At 36.4% G+C, this 18,728-nt stretch overlaps 1 protein-coding gene across 3 annotated transcripts in view; it reads right to left on the reverse strand.

The window, feature by feature from the left end:
- Positions 1 to 4,952: 4,952 nt before the first annotated feature.
- WASHC3 (WASH complex subunit 3) overlaps positions 4,953 to 18,728 on the reverse strand; it is a 50,793-nt gene continuing 37,017 nt past the window's right edge. For all 3 annotated transcript variants that reach the window (XM_056798770.1, XM_007503325.3, XM_001365393.4), the window contains 2 exons: positions 16,979 to 17,043; positions 4,953 to 6,808 (listed from right to left, as the gene is read on the reverse strand). In XM_056798770.1, the coding sequence (XP_056654748.1) occupies positions 6,724 to 6,808; positions 16,979 to 17,043 (150 nt within the window). In that variant the 3' untranslated portion in view covers positions 4,953 to 6,723. The remainder of the gene's footprint in view (positions 6,809 to 16,978; positions 17,044 to 18,728) is intronic.

Genomic DNA, 18,728 nt, shown 5'->3' on the forward strand with positions numbered 1-18,728 from the left:
GGTATAAATGGGGTCACTAATGATTTGGGAAGCTTTTAAGGTTTTCCCTACTGTGCATGAACTGAAGGAAAGTGCAGGGTTTCTCTCTGTCTCAAAAAAAAAAAAAAAGGATGGAACAGCTCTGTTTTCTCTTGTTTTTGTTTTTTTTTTAAAGGTTTCCTAGTCAATACCTTGCCAACACTTTCTACTTGCAGAGAGGGAAAAACATAACTGTAATACACAGGTTAAAGTTTGCTAGGCTATTGCCTGGGATTGTTTATCTACATTCCATTGTTTCTATGGCAATGCCTGAACCTGAAGGCTTGTTTTAATGGTCTGTCCTGCACAGTTTGCATATTATAAAAATCAATAAAACAAAAAAATAAAAAGTTCCATTATTTGGGGCCATTAAGTGTGGAGAATAGAGGACCTATGATAGTATGCCTGATTTTAGAGGAACATACATTCTGATGTGCCCAGATAGGCTGGAACCATTTTCAAAAGAAGAGAACATTACAAAATATCCTCCTTCCAGAGTGAGCTTGGAGCCAGCCCCTCCGTTAGGACATCAAATAATGACTGAGAATTCTGAAAAACCAGAGCAATTGAAAAATCATTTTCCTTTCAGATTGGAACTGTTCTGAAAGACATGGCATTCCTGGATGCAAGGGCTCTTCATTCTTTTTCTTCTAAGCTCATGCATAGGAAGTGTTTGAATATATGACTGCACTTGATTTTCTTGCTCTCATTTTACAGACCCTCCCTTCTTCACACCAGCGATCCACTTTACAAACCACCAAATTTGGTGCTAGCTAGCATCGAAATGAATGTGAAATAGCCTCGAGGATGCCGCAATCAAATGGAACCGATTATACAATGAAAAATAAACTTGAACAGGGCTTCAGGACATCAAGTAATGTACTTTACTATGTTTTGCTAGGTTATATGCATTTGAAAGGAAAAAAAAATTTGTTTTCAAGTACAATGCCTTTCCTTTAGAAAACCAAAACACGATGCCTGTTTTGGAAGAGAAAAAGAACAAATAAATTTGAAGATCATTATTCAGAAACTAAACATTCATTATTAACTGTGAAATCTAAAGGGGGGAGCCTGAATCAGAGCATGGCCTACCACACAAAGCGTGTGTGCTTAGCTTCAAAGCGGCTCTGATCTGTTTAACTATGTGCAGAGAGACATTCTGATAGCACTCAGCAGACTGTGAACCTTTTGGAGGGGACAGGCAGTTCTTAAATACCTGTCATCAGTATTACATTGTAGACTAAGATGGAACAGAAAGATTCTCATGTCAAGCCTTCACTATTACTACAACACAAATGACTTCATCTGTGCAATTAGCGAACAGCCTGTTCCCGCTTGAGTAACAGTTCCAGAAGGAGAAGCTTATTTGGGGTTTGACTTGTCCATTTTTTCAGCCACGAATGTTGCAACTTGAGGCCGATTCAATCTTTCAACCTAATGCTTGTTGCCAAACTGGGAAAGCTCTGCCCTCAAATGATTAAGACAAATAAAAAGGGGGAAAAATAAATTAAACACAGCCTTTCTATCCCCATGCTACGGATTATATCTACCTACACCTTATAATCTCCGTGGTCAAAATGTTTTAGACTTTTACATCTGTAGAGTCAAATTAAATGGATTTCTACTTAATAAACTGGGTTTTTCCAAACCCTTGCTTTGCTACTATTATCATTGCCTTATAGAGCTGTTTTAGCAACTAATTCCAGAAAGCTGAAACTAATTAAATTCCTTTACTTAAAGGAAATCGAAAGCAAAGGAAAGAGAACCTTTCCTTCTCTATTCAGTTTCTACTATCTGCACAGAGCAGGCGAAAGCTAAAGGCAGACCTTTGGAGATTTAGAATTACTACAAGGGGAGAAGAAATGAGAAAGACCTCTAATAACAGGGATGACTTAAACTCCTAACACAAAAGAAAAAAGGTCACATATTTACACATAGGAAAAAGGACCCCCCCCCCACCACACACATCAGAAAAAGGAAGTGTAGAGATTGCTATCTTAACTTTGACTCAACAACGAGACAGAATAAGCATCCCCAAAGGCCTACTTAATAAAAATAACGAAAAGGAGTTTCCCGTTTTTTCAAATAGACCCTTCTTCCAATCCTACTGTTGGCAGACACTGGGGATTATCAGCCAGGTTACTAAAGAGATACCCGTTTCTTCCATTAGCAAGTTAAAAACTGAATGTGGTTGGTGGAGCAATAGATTATCAAGTGTTCCATTAAAAAGCTGTATTAAAAAGTTATTTATGCTGTTGTTTGATTGATGACATTATTATGTATTACAGCCTCATCCCATTTGAGAGTTTGGGGGATATATTTTCTAAGCAAATTATTTTCCCTTAAAAATAAAACAGTTCATTATTTTGGATTTGATTTTAAAAGGATAAGAAGAAAAGCTGTTATTTTAGAAATAAGGCTTTCTTCAGACTTAATATTTGTTATATTGTAGACTTCTTCTTCTGTTATGTTACAAAAAGATATTTACTTGAAATTGAATTTAATGGGTTCAAATGGATTTCAAAGCAAATATGTTGAAAGCCCACTACAGGCAATATATTCTTAGGCACACTGGGAGAAAGCAAATCTCAATGTGCGTGCTGTGCTATAATAAATGTGGAAGATATTCAAGGAAAGCGCTACGACAGTTCAAAGGAAGGAGAAATCACTTCAAGTAGGGGCATCAGGGAAGTAGGTTTTTGATCTGGTCTAAAAGATAGGTGTGCTTTCACCAGGGTGAGGGGCTGGCAGGAATGGATATTTTAAAAGATTTGTCCCAGGTGATACCACACAAAGGCATTCTTCAGCAAAGGTAGAAGGTTGGGAAGGCAGCGCAAACAGGTTAGGATTAGGGTTAAATTGGCTCATTCCAGGCACTTCTCAGTCTTTATTAATTACAGCCCTGGTCTTGAGCCAGATACCATTAATTTGGCATCAGGAGCAGGACATAGAAAGAATGCATTAGAAAAAGTAGACTAGATTTCATAGCTGTTCAATGGGTACAAAAATGATCAGAGGTCTTACTGATGTCTGAGCTATCATCAGTGGGTTGTTGGGCACATAAATGTTGGACATCTCAGCATTTAGGGCTGTTAAACATTTTCGGCAATGATTCAGAAGCATATCAAGGTAGTCAAGATGGAGCTTAGCATACAGAATTCTAATTCGAAATGACTTTAGTAACTGTAGGTACCTATTCCATAAATCCTTTTCAGACTATAGCAATGAGAACATCTTTTGAAATCAGAGCCCTTATTTCTACCATTCATTTGGTAGTGAGTCATGTGATATAACATTTTGCCTTCTATTATTGATACTTGTCATTAATTTTTAAAAATAATTAAAATAATTTTTAGATCTTTTCTCCTCCTTCTCGCTTTGGAATTCTCTGAGAATTTCCTATCCCAATGGTAGATCCCCAATATGTATGTATTTGGTATTTGATTCATTTCAAGATGAATGTTCAGAAATGAAGTCCTGGATCTACTTCAAGCACCGAGATAGATCCCAGAGGTCCATACCTATTCTGGTTATATCCCCTTTTAGCATCTATAGTTTATGGTTTTACATCATCACACAATTACAAAAAGATCAGATGTTCACATACCTATGAAGGATCAGCTCATTAAAGTAAGGTTATCGGATGCATGGATCTTCTCTTCTCTACTTGTCTGGGAGCCCACAGCATATGAGATGGTAGAAAAGGAGTGATTTATTTTTTTCCCATCTTTATTGATGAAGAAGGAAAAGGGCTTTAGCTGAAGCATAAAGGGATTCATATTAAATGCAATGCCTTTCTATTCTGAAATTTTTGAAGAGTCATTCAATATTGGAGTTAGGAAGGATACTGGGCAGCCTCCATAAAGGACATTAATAGGGGCTAGCATTTTACCAGAGGAGCTCCGAGTGTGACAGTTTACCTCTAAAAGGACCTACCTATGCCAGAATTAAATGTTCTTAGAGCCTTTCAAATTTTTATTCTTCTATAAATTTCCATGATGTTCCTGAAATAGGTTATGTCAACCTTGATTAATAATCCCTGCATTGGCTTGGCTCTTAGAGCTTAGCTGATTAAAACCAGAACTGATAAAGTCCTTTCTTGTTTTATTACTTTTTTAATTCATCTACTTAAGAAATATCATGATGAACTTTTAAGGAGGATTTCTAAAATTTGAATGAAAGTAAAACAAAGTATAATCAATGTTGCCAGAAACTTTCTTGCCACCTGAAGACAAAGAAGGGATAGCTGAGGGTGTGTAGGCCATCTTCTTCTTTGAACTATTACTTTTGGAGAAACAACTGGTTACTACGACACAGCATCGCCTTAACTTTTTGTTTAAGTGAGAAAGTGAAGGAGAAAAATGAAACAGATGTTAGAATATCCTTAAGAGAATTCTGAAAATAATTTGACCCAGCTTTTCATCTCAAAGGAATCAATGTGTAGTTTACAAAAGGCAAGTTTAATAAGATTATTAAAATCTATTTTATATATTCTTACAAAGGACTAGAAGTTTAATACATAAGAATATAATGGCCAAAGTAAGCATTTTTTCATTTACATGAATGAAATAATTTTTAATTTCTTAAGCAAGTCACTTTAACCTTTCTTGGCATTCATTGCTTCACCTGTAAGCCAAGGAAATTGGACCAAGATGATGTCCATGTGCTGAAAATAGTTCTTTCCATTTGTGAAGATTGTTTATTGCTAGAAAGGTGCTAACAAGATTAACTATGTAGCAAAAATAGGTATTATATTGAAATTTGATTATTTAAAGTTGAAAGGACCTCAGTAATCAACTAGCTCAACTCTTTCCTTTGACAAATGGAGAAAGGTTAGCTGACTTGCCCAAGATCACAAAGAGTAAGAAACAGAGCTGGGATTTTGAGCCCATTTTATAGTACATCATAAAAATAAGTCTAGTCTTCACCGTCAATTCACTTCAAAGTGTTTAATAAGGTCTAGAGAAATAGAACTGCTTGTGGGAGGATAGAGAAAGGCAATACGAGGTCAATCAATTTCATCAAGGTTTATTAGCTGCTTGTTCAACCTACGTAGACTGAGGCAGCCATCACTAAGTCCTTCATTCTTATCCTCTAACTTATTAACATTTGAAGAAAAAGAAGGCTATATATATATATATATATACATATATATATATATATATATATGTGTATACATATATTTTATGATTGGCTGCCCCACTGGCAGTACAGTAACTGCTGCTGTACGAGATCAAAATGTGGGCATTTCTGCACTTTGTGAACTGGAGATAAAGCATGCTATTTTGAGCAACCTGTTCAGAAACAGCAGTTTTACTACATGGTGTTGCTTGGATGATGCCTCATAAGAGCACTTAGATACCATTCATCCTTTAATACAAGCTATGTTCTGTTTGCAGATACGAAGAAACTCAGTGGAGTGTGTTAAGGAAAATATTTAAAAATTGTATCACAATTGCAAGACTACAAAGATATATATTAATTCATTGTTAATTGTGGGCTCATTTGGGGTAGATTTTTAAAAAATAAATTTTCAAATAGAAAAATTCTGGAAGTCTTAAGTATGGCTTAGTATCAAATCCAGCCTCAGTTCCAAGGAGAACTAGTATGATTCTGTTCTTCTAGAGTAAAACCGTAAATTTAGGTCAATTCAATAACTGGGAAATAGCACCATCAAATAAGGTTCTCAATTTCTCCATGTAACAAATGTTTTAGAGATTTCTTAAGTGATCCTTTGTGTGCACCGTTATTTATAGAGGACTGTCTCTAAAAGTGAGAGGTTCCTATAGTATGTGCAAATTAATTGCTCTTTTTGAGCTGGCAGTCATAAAGGGTAACACAGTTGCTTATTAATTTCATTCAAGAGGACACTGCATTTACAGTCAGTGTTGACCATTATCTCTGTATCTCTGACTTTGATTATTATTATACAATGACCAAGTGCTGTTTACTAGTAAATAGGAAGAGGGCCATATTTGCAACTGCATCTTGATGTTACTATAGGTAATTTGGAGATTTTTAATTGTGCTATCTTTTGGTCAGAAAATTATTTAGTAAATCTAATGTAAGTGAACTCATGTGAACATTTTCATGCTAAAATGATTAGTATCAAGATCCTCATCAATCTAACCAAGTTGGGTAGAGCTAATTAGGAAGTATATTACCTGCTATTGAAGTAAATAGGTTTTGTCTTTTGACTTATATTGTATCATTCCAGTTTGACAGCTTAATGCTTATAATGAAATTATGCTTTATTTTAATTAGGCTACTCAATTTTTGCTTGTTCAGGTACGTTGGGGTTATGGATCCTTCTATGCAGCAATAAGGTGCACTTTGTCAAGTTACCCATCTACCATGATAATAAAAAAGCCCTCTGGGTTTTTAAAACACAGAAATAATTTTTGGCCAATTATGTGGCTGGTGATTAATCCCCTCATGGTTCAGACAAAATTCAAGTTAGTCATTATAGAAAATTTTCACAAATTAAGATGATTCCTGGATAATGTTTTTTCAACTTGTGATCAGAGGCATTGTGAAGAGCTAGAAATCTTAGTCTAGTAAATATTTTGTTAGTGAGGTGATCTCTGAAAGTTGTAACCCTCCAAGATAATGGATTTCACCTTAGCATACAAGTTGTAAACATCCCTCCTTCTATATATGTGTGTATCATATAGATATATGAATCCTATGAGGTCAACATGAAGTTCAGTCACTAAAAGAAGATTCACTATCTGAACTCTCTTTGGCATTTGCTTCACCTTCCCCATCAGGCACTGGAGCATCTGGCTTCCTGAAAGAGAAAAAGGAAAAAAAAATTTTTTTTAACACTTTTTCCATTTGAGCAAAGAACTTACTAACTGTAAATGAAATTCATCTTAAAATACAATATTTCTAGTAGCAAGGCTGCCAAGTCTGCTGAGCTTAATTGTGGGAGTCTCCCCCTCTACTAGCACAGAGCTGTCCTGTCTGGCACCTTCTGCATCCCAGGGATTAAGTGCAATTCCTGTAGAACCCACGCATCCGACTTTCTCTAGCCAGTCCTGACATAGATTGCTGCCTCAGCACTTTTGGCCTCCCATTGCCATGGAGACTGGGTTACAGACAGAGATGGGAGCAGTAGAGGTTGGCAGGGTGAGTGCTCAATGCCAGCAGGCTCCAAGTAAGGGAGAGGTACAAGAGAATAGATAGAGTGGTATTTGGGGAACATGGTAGACTGGCTTCATGTTGGACAACAAATTCAGAGAAGCCTTAAGGAGACATATATAACAAAGATGCTAGTTGGGTGAGGAAAGAAAACCCTCTAGGCAGAGCATGGAAAAAAAATGTCAAGGGGGCTCTACAATATTTGTTAGAGTGCTAGAAAGACATAAACATTCTTGTAGGTGAACTTAGTCAGCTGTGATATTTTTAAAAGGTCATGAAAATAGCAGCTGAGGCTGACCCAATGTACTGCTTAGTTGGTCCTGGCATTGTGATGGCAAAATCTATATATTTTCATTAGGCTGGTAAAATTAAGCAAGGACAGAAGAGAATGTTTCTAGGTGAGGGGGCCAGCTTTTAGTCAAGAAAAATTCAGTTTTCATTTCTTCCTAAAAGTTGTTTCAGGCTCCCTTATTCTCAGTCTTAGTGCCTCTAGTCAATTGCTCTCTTTCCTTTGATGAGCTCACAGAAGCCTGGATTTCTTAGGAAAACCTCATCTACAGCCCCCCTTTCCAGGCACGGCTTCATTTAGGTCCTAAATAAAAGCCAACTTTCTACAGGAAGTCTTTCCCAACCACTCTTCATTCTAGCACCTTTCCTCTATTAATTATTTTCTTTTTATTCTGCTGATAGCTTGTTTTTATTTATTTGCATGCTGTCTCCCCCCAGTATATTGTAAGCTCCTTAAGGGTAGGGACTGTCTTTTACCTCTTCTTGAATCCCTAGCACTTAGAACAGTGCCTAGCATATAGTAGGTGCTTAATACATGTTTGCTGATTGTTTGATTGCACAATATGCCAGGGGCTATGCCAGTACAGGTTCTGCTGTTTGCCTGCCAATTCCAGATGGTCCCCTCTCCACTGTTCTTTGCTTCCATCCTCAGCAGCTTCTCCTTTTGGACTGTTCACTGCATTTGCTGAGATCATCTGGATGAGCATCTTGCTGCTTTCTTCTTTTACCCAAGAGACCTTCCCTCCTTTTTTAAAGGTATTTAATACCTGACTCATCGCTTTCTTCTTGGCCCTGGCTGCTACCATTCTACTTGGGAGTGTCAAAATTTGAGTCGATATTCCGTGTAACACCCGGGCCTCCCAGATCATCGATCCCTTTGATGTCTATTCTCTCTACATCTCCCAGGTTACTCATTAGTCCAAATAGTTCCATCTCTATGAACTCTGAAATTCCCCTCTCAGATCATATTTCTCTGCCTGCCTCCCCATTCTACTGCCTCATTCCCCTTGAATCAAGGGAAGATAAAAACTGCAAAATGATTGGCAGGAGCATATGCTTAGCTTACTTACTACATCATTGCAATGGAATAGAAGAGAGAGAGAGGGAGGCGCTACTGCCAGTTAAATACTAATTGTGATCTCGCCCAGGTGAGATTATAGGGAATTCTGGAAAATACCAAGGACTTCTGGGGATTGAAGTCTAGGGTTCAAAATCTCCATTTTTACATTATTTAATTTCTTTTCCCTTTCCTTGTTAAAATCTCTAGAATAGGTTAGTATTAGATTAAGATAGTTGAGTGTAGGTTGGTTGTTATTTTGGGTAGATATCTTAGTTTAGGTAATCGGTAAGTATTTTAGGTTGTGCACAAATGCCAAAATAGTGTTTTCAATATGGTTTAGGCTTTGTGTAAAGGGGGGAAGCTGTATCAAGGGAAGATAAAGACAGCAAAATGATTGGCAGGAGCATGTGACTGGAATCCCATGAGCCTGGGAGTGTTGGAATCTTTGGGAGTTGAGACAGAAACTCTCTGGAGCTGAAGAGGAAAGGAGAGAGAAGTGTGGCTGAATCTGTCAGAAGATCAATTCCCAAGACACTAGCCTGTGAAGATCCTTTGGTTCTGGTGAGGATTTATTCTTCAATCGTCTGGTGGTCAGGAATTGAGGAACTGTCTTCAACTTGGAGGAGGTATCATCTATGGACATTTCATCTTGGATTTTTGTTTTGCCTCCCAGAGACTCTATTGTAAGATCTAGCTGCCCCGTTTGATTTGCCTTTAGGATATTAGTGTAGATAGAATTATTAATTTAGGAATTAAAATTAAGGGTTTAAAGATAAGATCACCCTCTCCCTCACTCTCCTTTCCCAAAACCCTTTCCCCAATTTCAAATAAATTCAAAATATTTATATGTTAATCCATATGTTTTCTCTTCCTAAAATCCCATAATAACACCCTGAAGTCTTCTTTCTTACCACAGCACTCCCTCCACTTCTTGTTCTCTGCCTCAGTACTTCCTCTTCTAGTTTCACTGTCCCCCAAATTCTCCTCCTAATAGTTCATGAATTTACTTATGTATCATCTCTGACCCTTGAATCCTTTCCCCCCTGTCCTTCTGCCACTCACACCCTGCCAGTTCCCCTCCTCAGGTCACTCCCACTACCTGTCAACCTTGCTATTCATCCCAAGATGCTCTGGACATTACTGGAGGAAGTTTGGTTAACTTCACCAATTGGTTTTGCCTCAAACTAATACCAAAATAATACTAGCTGATATTCGAAGAATTATTTGCAAAATGCTTTATGCAATAAGTTCATTTTTCTTCAGAATATCCCTCTGAGGTGCATACTATTATTCTCCTCATTTTACAGATGAGGAAACTGAGGATCAGAGTTCTAATATTAATTGGGCCTCATAGCTACATGTCAATCTTTCATTCTTTTTCTTTTAAACCTTTACCGTCCACCTTAGAATTAATATTGTGTATCAGTTTCAAGGCAGAAGACTGGTCAGGACTAGGCAATAGGAGTTAAATGACTTGCCCAGGGTCATAGGGCTAGGAAGTGTCTGAGGTCAGATTTAACCCAAACTTTTCATTCTACATAATCACTATCAGGTTTTCAATAGTGAATATTCTAAATTTCCCCTTCTAGAGGAGACACCACACTTCTTTCTTTCTTTCTCAGCATGTAATGTACCTCCTGTTTTACTCAGATAATTGAGGCTATTCATCATGCATTCCCTTTTCTTTCCCTGCTTCCCCATTATCACCTCTTTAGTTCCAGTCACAAAGGGAGCTGGTGTATCCCTTTTCCTAGTCAAAGTAAAGGGCTTTGTGTCCAGGATCTTACCCTCTCCCATCCAGGGAAGCTTGCCCTGAGGATAATCTATTCTTTCCCTATCATCCTTATCTACTACCTAAAAATTCAGTTTCACAGGAACTGATACAGGAAGTGGCTTCAGAGATCACCTAGTAGTCCAATCCAAGCCCAAGAGGGAGTTTTGTTGGAAGTTATACAAGTTATAAGAGTAGCTACTTGGTATATAGTATGTAACTACATAGATGAGTTTTCAACTCAAGTCTTTTGATTACAATTTCAGTGATTTATTCATTACACCTTCATATCAGGTATGCTACCAAACAGAACAAGGCAGGCAGTGCTCCAGGGCTTTCAAATAGAAGTTTGATGTTTCATGTTTTCAGATGACATTCTGGTATACTGCTCCTGGAGGTAAGTGACAGCAGTTTTGTCTTTGGATCCTCAGCACTTAGCAAGGTACCTGACACATTTTAGCTGTTGTTGAATCATGTCTAACTCTTGGTGATCCTATTTGAGTTTTTCTTGGCAAAGATCCTGGAATGGTTTGCCATTTTTTTCTCCAGCTCATTTTATAATGAAGAAACCGAGGCAAACAGGGTGAAGTGACTTGTCCAGGGTCACACAGCTAGTAAGTGGCCACAGACAAATTTGAACTCAGGAAGGTGAGTCTTCTTGACCCTAAGGATGGCAGGTTATCCACTGCTCCACTTAGCTGCTTGGGTCTGACACATAAGTGCTTACTAGATTTTTTTTTTTAAACCCTTACCTTCCATCTTAGAAAGGCAGTAAGGGCTAAGCAATGGGGGTTAAGTGACTTGTCTGGGGTCACATGGCTAGGAAGTAATTGTGGCCCCATTTGAAGCCAGAATTTCCTGTCTCTGTTCCTGGCTCCCAATCCACTTGATAGATTTTATTGAATGACTGACCAAAAGAGCAAACCATACATTAGAGCTCACAGAATTTCAGTGTTTGAAGGAATGTTGGAGCTCCTTAGCGCCCTTTACAATATCCCCAGCAAGGAGTCTTCAGTCTACTACCTGAAGATCTCCACTAAAGGGGGACCCACTAGCTTTCTATGACAGTCTGCTTCACATTTGGATACTTAGGAGCTCATAGGAGCAATAGCATATACATGGGCCAATTTCCTAGGTTCTAATCTATGTTCCATTTGCACAGGATATTAATAATTAGTTAGAATAAGCCACAACTATGAGTGGATTCTAAGGTAACATAGCAATATATGAAGCTTACACATCTGGGACAGGCCTAGTTGCCAAATAAAAATTGGCTAAAAGACTGGGAGTAGCAGGTATATTTTTTCTTCTGGCTCTCCTCAGACCACATAATTACTTTCTTACTGATTATAATTTAATTTGAAAAAAATGGTAAGTTTCTGGCAAAAGGACAGAGATAAAGAATATTCCATTTTTCAATTATGAGCCTTGTCAAAATTAAATGCCCATCTAAGACAGTCCTAAAAAAATGAATGTATCTCAAAATTATTTTTTAAAATAATATAAAATCAGAACAGCTTAAAGAGTTTGAGAATAGGAGAAAAAGGCATGAGAAACATAAAGGACAGGAAATCATTGAAGGAAATAAATCACCTCCCTTCCAACACACACACACACACACAGACATCTAAGTTTGGGTTAGGTTGGCCTGCCTGAATCTTCATTTCTAGTGCTTGCTTTGGGTATTAAAAAAGGTAATCCCAAAGAAAAAAACTTTTAAGGCATTTTTTAGCCTATATCTCTATTAATATAATAATACTCAAGGGGGAAAGGAATCTTGCTTTTTAAATTTTGAAATAATGCACAATAATATTGGAGCATTAAACATATGTTGAACTGAAAATCATATTCTATTCCTTAATCTTGATTCCACACATTAATCCTACATTTAAAACATTTATTTTAATAGGAAGAAAATCTTCAAGGTATATACTATGTTGAACCAGTATGCTAAAGTCAAGTTCCTCCCTCATCATGTTTAACAGAAAATTTCCAATTCAGATAAAAAACAAATCACAATAACCTTCCTGCTAAAATCTAGAAACAAAGATGCCATATTTAGTTGTGTTGTATATTTTAAATATCTGAATGACATTCATCAGTGAAATTTCTAAAATTAATGTTATGGGCTCAATCATCAATACATCATACGTGCATATGCCACCAATTTCTCCACTTTATGTTTAGCTACAGAATTTTTCAAATTTAGTTTGCCACATACCACTTAGGCAGCAGAAATTATCACCATTAATTCAGATTACATAAAAATTCATAAATTAAACTGAAAAGATAACTTCTAAGCTGAGACTTTTTATTGAGGCCAAATTCTCTTAAATGAGGCTAAATTTATCTTCAAAGAAGGAACTGCTATGTCTTTGAGTAGGACTGAAAACAGGAAAAAGAGCATTTATACCACAGAGGGTATAACTTTTCCTTTAATTTAAAATCCTTTGTTAAAGACAGCATCTTCCTGTTATATTGAAATGGAAAGCTTCAATCATTTTAAGGGCATGGAAAGCATCTGAACATTCGTAATAAGAAAACATTTATGTAAGTAGACACACAGTTTAAGAAAAAAGTTCCCGTCTGCCTCTTAACTCAAAACAGTTGAAAAGCCTGTTCCAGTACCATTAAAAAGTAGTTTTAAAATCATTTGGGGGCCTTTAAATGTAATTTTTAGCATACTATAATATGTGATAGGACTACCATTAAAGATCCTTTTCAAACTATACATTAAACCTATTATACATTTTAGAATAGCAATAGAGGAGGAAGACAACAATAACAGTGAACATATCCCACTTCGTTTGTGCCGAACTGCCCAAGTCCTCAATGTAAGCCTTTGAGCAATACTGAGAACTTATAGAAAGTTAGAAAGCTGTCCAGGGAAATGGAAAAGAAAAACCACATGAAATCCTCATAGAACAGTGATATTCCATCTGAGTACTCTCCAACTTCAATAGGTGGTCTTGAAGAAAGATCAAACCACCAAGACTCTTGCACTCAGTTTGCATTGGCTATCTGAAGATCTCCTGGGAGCCCAGTTACATTAATTCCTATTGTCATATCGATGGAGTTGGTTTTGCTGACAGGTTTAAAATAAGGCAATTACTGAAATGCATAGTAATAATAATTCAATTATAGCCCCACTTTGGCCATACTAATTCAATACACAACAACTCAGATTAAGAACAATCTCTGCCAAATTTCAATTTCAGTAATCTCTTCTTCTGGAAAAGCATACAATATATGCTATTTTCTCCAATAGTTTAAGAAAACAGATGAAAACATAATAAAAATGGCATTTTAAATAGAGATATTTTCAATAACAACAGAGATACATACTATATTTCTGAATGAATAATTCAAACAAATTAAGTTTTGGAAAAGATCCAATGTAAATGTTCCATTTTCTCTCTCTCTTTTACTGTCAATTTAATATCCACTAATATATCCTTTCATATACCTTTATATGTTATTAACACCAGGTCTAGTTTTTACCTGAAACATAAAATAAATTTCATATTCTGTGAAAAAAGGAAATAATTTTGCTTAAAAGAAACAACCACCCCAAACTCAAAATTTCTGTAAAATTCTATCTTCAGTCAAAAACTTCCCCCCAAACCTAACTTAGTAAATAAGATATATACCATGGCAATTATTTTTCTAAGAAAAAAGCCAGATCTCCTGCCTACTGTCATGCTGACTTAGTTTTCGGGCTGGAATTCAACACTCTCACTTGATTTTCAGTAGTTCTTTCTCTACAAGCGAATCAAAGAGAATTCTTGGACCACTTTTATTGTGAACCTTAGTTTTGTTCTTTTGTTCCTTCGTGTGGGCAGAGCAGTACGGTTTCTACCAGCCGTCATAAGTTTGTAAAGATACACTTACTACCTAAGGCTATAAAAACTTTTGTGTTTATTCTTTTAAAGAAAAAAGACAAACAGAACAATCTCTACCAAAAGTTCCTGGCCAAGGCTTCTTATGTACAAAGAAGTCTAAATGAGAGATGAGAAGAAAGGGGACTTTCTTCATTTGGAACATGGTGCTGACCCTTCATCATCTCTCCTTTTTTGCCAAAAGCAAGGTCTTTAATTTTTATGTAAAAGTGATTTACCAACTGTCAAAACTGCTCCATTAATATAAAGTTTGAGTCCATTTATCATCACATCTAGCTTTGCAATGTACTTTGAGAGGTTTTTCTAGTAGTGATTAGATGCACTGAGTTATCCACATTCTCTCACCCAAGCTCCCCTGTGACAAATGGCATGCATTTGTGAGAGAGCTGGCCAGGACCAAGGCTGTCGACTGTGGTTGAATAACAGTTTTTCCTCTATGAAAAGCTAAATGGTTACTGGAATTCGACCCTAAAACCTTGGCAATCATCTTCCTACCCAATGTTTCTCAACTTTCTCACTCATTGACATGCCTATGAACACATCAAGGAGAGGATTTTTTCCTGGCTTGGAATCTATGGATCAAACTGACTGCCCCATTCCTAAATACCTTTATAGATGCATATAGCAAATTAGTCCAATATTCTTGTTTCCCTCTCTACAAGGTTTTCTACTACCAACATTCAACTAATCTTGATTAAAAAAAAAAAACTGGTAAAACTAGCTTTAAAAAAAAGAGTTCAGAAATCAGGACACATTTATCCCATTCACATTTTAAAAAATAACTCTTGTCAAAAAGTATAGCATGAGGGGAAGCTAGGAGGCTTGATGGATAGAGAGATGAGTCTGGAGATGGGAGGTCCTGGGTTCAAATTTGACCTCAGATACTTCCTAACTGTGTGACCCTGGGAAGGTCACTTAACCCCCATTGTCTAGCCCTTACTGCAATTCTGCCTTGGAACCAGAATTTAGTATAGATTCTAAGATGGAAAAAAGTACGAAAAGAAGTACATTAATTCAAAAATCTTTCTTATGATGATACCCTAAATTTATTGTGTTATAAGTGTTTTTAAAATGTATTACAAGTTATATATATATATATATATATGTATATATATATAAAATGTCTTTTAAAAAATACATTATCTCATTTGATCCTTACAGTTCCAAATTTAGGTGGGAAGTGAATTCAAATCTATCTTTGTAGATATATTTGTATCATTTAACTGGTATTCAAAGTGGCTAAAGCAGAACTCATTTTTCTCCCTAAACAAACCTCTCTTTCCAATTTCCCAATTTATGTCAACAAGACCATTTTCCCCACCTCCCAAGTTTGAAACTTTGGCATCATCCTTGAAACCTCAGTCTCTCTCAACACACATAACTGATCGGTTGCTGACTCTTGCCCTTCCTGTCTTCACAATATCTACCACTACCAACTCCTTCTCTTTCCTCATAACAAGCATTTCTTTAGTTCAGAATTTTATTGCCTCTTTTTTTTAAAACCTTTAGTTTCTGTCTCAGGATCAATATTTTATATGGGTTTTAAGGCAAAGAGTGGCAAGGGCTAGGCAATGGGAGTTAAGTGACACAGCTAGTTGGTGTCTGAAGCTGAATATGAACTTAGGTCCTTGGGATTCCAGGCTGGGTGCTCTATGCCACCAGCTGACTCTTCAATTTTAAAAGTGTACACAAAATACAGATCCAAGAACAAATGTTAAATACTGTAGTGATGCTTCAGTGGAGATATGGAATTAGTTTTGATTACTGAATTACTGAGACATGCCAGTGTTTGAAGTGTGTGTTATTTGGAAAATGTTGTATTGTAGGAGCCAAACGTGTTAGAATTTTTTCTGAGTCTTCCATTTCACATTATGGTGGGTAGAAATAACAGAGAATTCAGACATTTGTATTTGTTTTTAAAGCATATGCACCCACTCCTTGTAAAGTCAAGAGCCATGCAAAATTCCAAGATCTAACAGCTACAGCAGGATATAAGATATGAATGATGACTAGCTAAATAGTTAAGAATACCAAGATAAATCAAAACTCAAACTAGAATGTCTCTTTACAAGAATTCTGAGCAGCTCTGAAGAAGCCCATAAACTATATGGGCCTAAGAGTGAGAGGCAGCTAGATTCCTTTGAACAGAATAGATTCGATGAGGGCAATTTGTCTTTTCCTTTCTTGGGATTCCCAGTGATTATTAGCACAGTGCCAGGTACTTAATAAGTGTCTCAATCTGGTTAAAACTTCTACATCACACATTTTCATATCTCTGAAAACCAACACAGGTTTTGTAAAATTCATACAAGCCGGTACCTGTTTCTGCTTTATTTTCTTTCCTTTTTTCAATAGTTGTTATGAGGCCCCAATCTAACTAACCCAGTTAATTCTTAATCTAGTTCAACCAAGGAATTTTTAGCACTCTAAGGTCTTCAAACTTGGAATCTGAGAAGTTTCCAAATATTATTAAGACAAAAAAAAGAGAGAGTGAAGGGAGAAAAACAATAGTTTGGCTGAGTAGCTCTCCTGCACTACCTTCCCCTTATAATGCCTTTGGAAAATCCATTGACTGTTGACAACTCTATTTTCCAGTGAGCTCCTCAAACCCCTTCCTAGATGATCAAGGTGGTTTAACTGGCCATATAACAGAGTCTCATCCTACAAGAGTAACTGGAAGGGACATTTTATAAAGGAAGATTAAGTCAACAAAGAAATGAAACCTTTTTTCAATGTCACTGATAAATTCACTCCATAAAGTATGAATCTAATTAGCATTTTATAGGAAGAGTTACTTACTCAAGAAGATCTGGGTCCAGTCCTTCAGATATCATTTTGTTTCTTATTGCCATTACAGGAACACCCTGAAGCATAGAAACAGGGAGAGAACACCAACATTAAAAATGTCTCCTTATGCAATTTATCACCTCACCTTGGCCATCCTCTTCACATGTGATCTTTGGGTCTACTCCTTGTAAAAAATAAACTCTATAAAGTCAGGGGTTCTTATTGTGGGAATTGTAAGTGGCTTTCTTTCTTTTCTTTTTTTTTAAGATAATGATTATTGTCAATATAATTGGTTTCTTTTGTAATCTTCTATATTTTATTTTATGCATTTAAGGACTTTATTTTGAGAAGGATTCCTGGCCAGATTGTCAAAAGTGATTATTATCCACAAAAGGTTAAGAATCCCTTTAATAAACCTTGGCACTAATGGTTACTTAAATGCCATCTGAGGCTATTTGGGAATCATTTTCCACTTTGTCTTGCAAAGTCTAGGTTCTTCTTGAAGCATACCACTATTAGATGAATAATAATTAATAATATTAAACAATTATTGTTGAAACTATTCAATATATCCAACTGAAATTGAAAGTGTTTAACTGGATGATCTTTAAGGGTGACTTCTCTAATGTTGTTTTGTTTTATTTTTTAAACCATTACTTTCTGTCTTAAAATAGATATTAAGTAACAGTTCTAAAGTGGAAGAATGGTAAGGAGAGGGCAATTGGAGTTAAATGACTTACCCATGATCATATAGCTAGGAAGTATCTGAGGCCAGATTTGAATCCAGGACCTCCCATTTCCAGGTCTGGCTCTCTAACAATGAGCCACCCAGCTGCCCACTGTTTGTTGTGGGTTTTTTTTTTCTTTAATCAGACATGATTTCATCCATGTATGGAGTTCCACAGAGGAACTTGATTTACTAATGCGGATGGACATCTGATCTGCAACTTAAGAGTTTTAGGGAATTAAAGGAAGGGAAGTGACTTCTCCAGGATCACAGAACCACTCTATGTCAGTGGCAGAATTTGAACACAGGTTTTCCTCACTCAGCTTTCTAAGCACTGATTTATGCTTTTCCCCCAATGGGTTCAAAAGAAATTTAAGTCAAGAAGGAATGAAAAAGGGCAGCTAGGTGGCATAATAAATAGTCAGACCTGGAATTGGAAAGGACCTGGGTTCAAATGTGGCTTCATACACTTCCTGGCTGTGAGAATGTGGATAAGTTGCTTAACTCCATTTGCCTAGCCCTTGCCCTTCTGTCTTGGAGTTGTTACTAAGAAAATGAGGGTTTAAAAAAAAAGAGGGAATGAAAAAGTTACCTACTAGGGATGTTTGATATTAAATTATTTTAATTTAGTTATGATGACCAAGAACATAGCTAATTAGCAACGTCACTGTGATGTTAACTATCCCTGATTAGGAGGGAGTCAGGAGATTACTTGAGAGATATTGTGAGTAGATCAAGGTCATTAACTGTCATACATCAATTTTGTAAATGAACAATTTGGCACCTTTAGAATGTCAAGTTTAATTTTAAAATATATTAGTAGGAACACTAGAGAGCTAACAGAGGAACTGTAAAATGGTAGCTAACATCATATTTCTTTTAAAAAAGAAACTTCTCAGATTCTTTCACTTTGGCTTGATAGTATGAGATCTTTCTACAAATCCAACTGCTTGCTTCAATTTGACTTTGGTATAATCCACAGCCTATCACACGAAAGGTTAGATAAACAAGATATGAGTCCAAGAAAAGAGAAAA

Source organism: Monodelphis domestica, chromosome 5 (genome assembly GCF_027887165.1).
Source record: "Monodelphis domestica isolate mMonDom1 chromosome 5, mMonDom1.pri, whole genome shotgun sequence".
In the NCBI taxonomy this organism is placed as follows: domain Eukaryota; kingdom Metazoa; phylum Chordata; class Mammalia; order Didelphimorphia; family Didelphidae; genus Monodelphis; species Monodelphis domestica.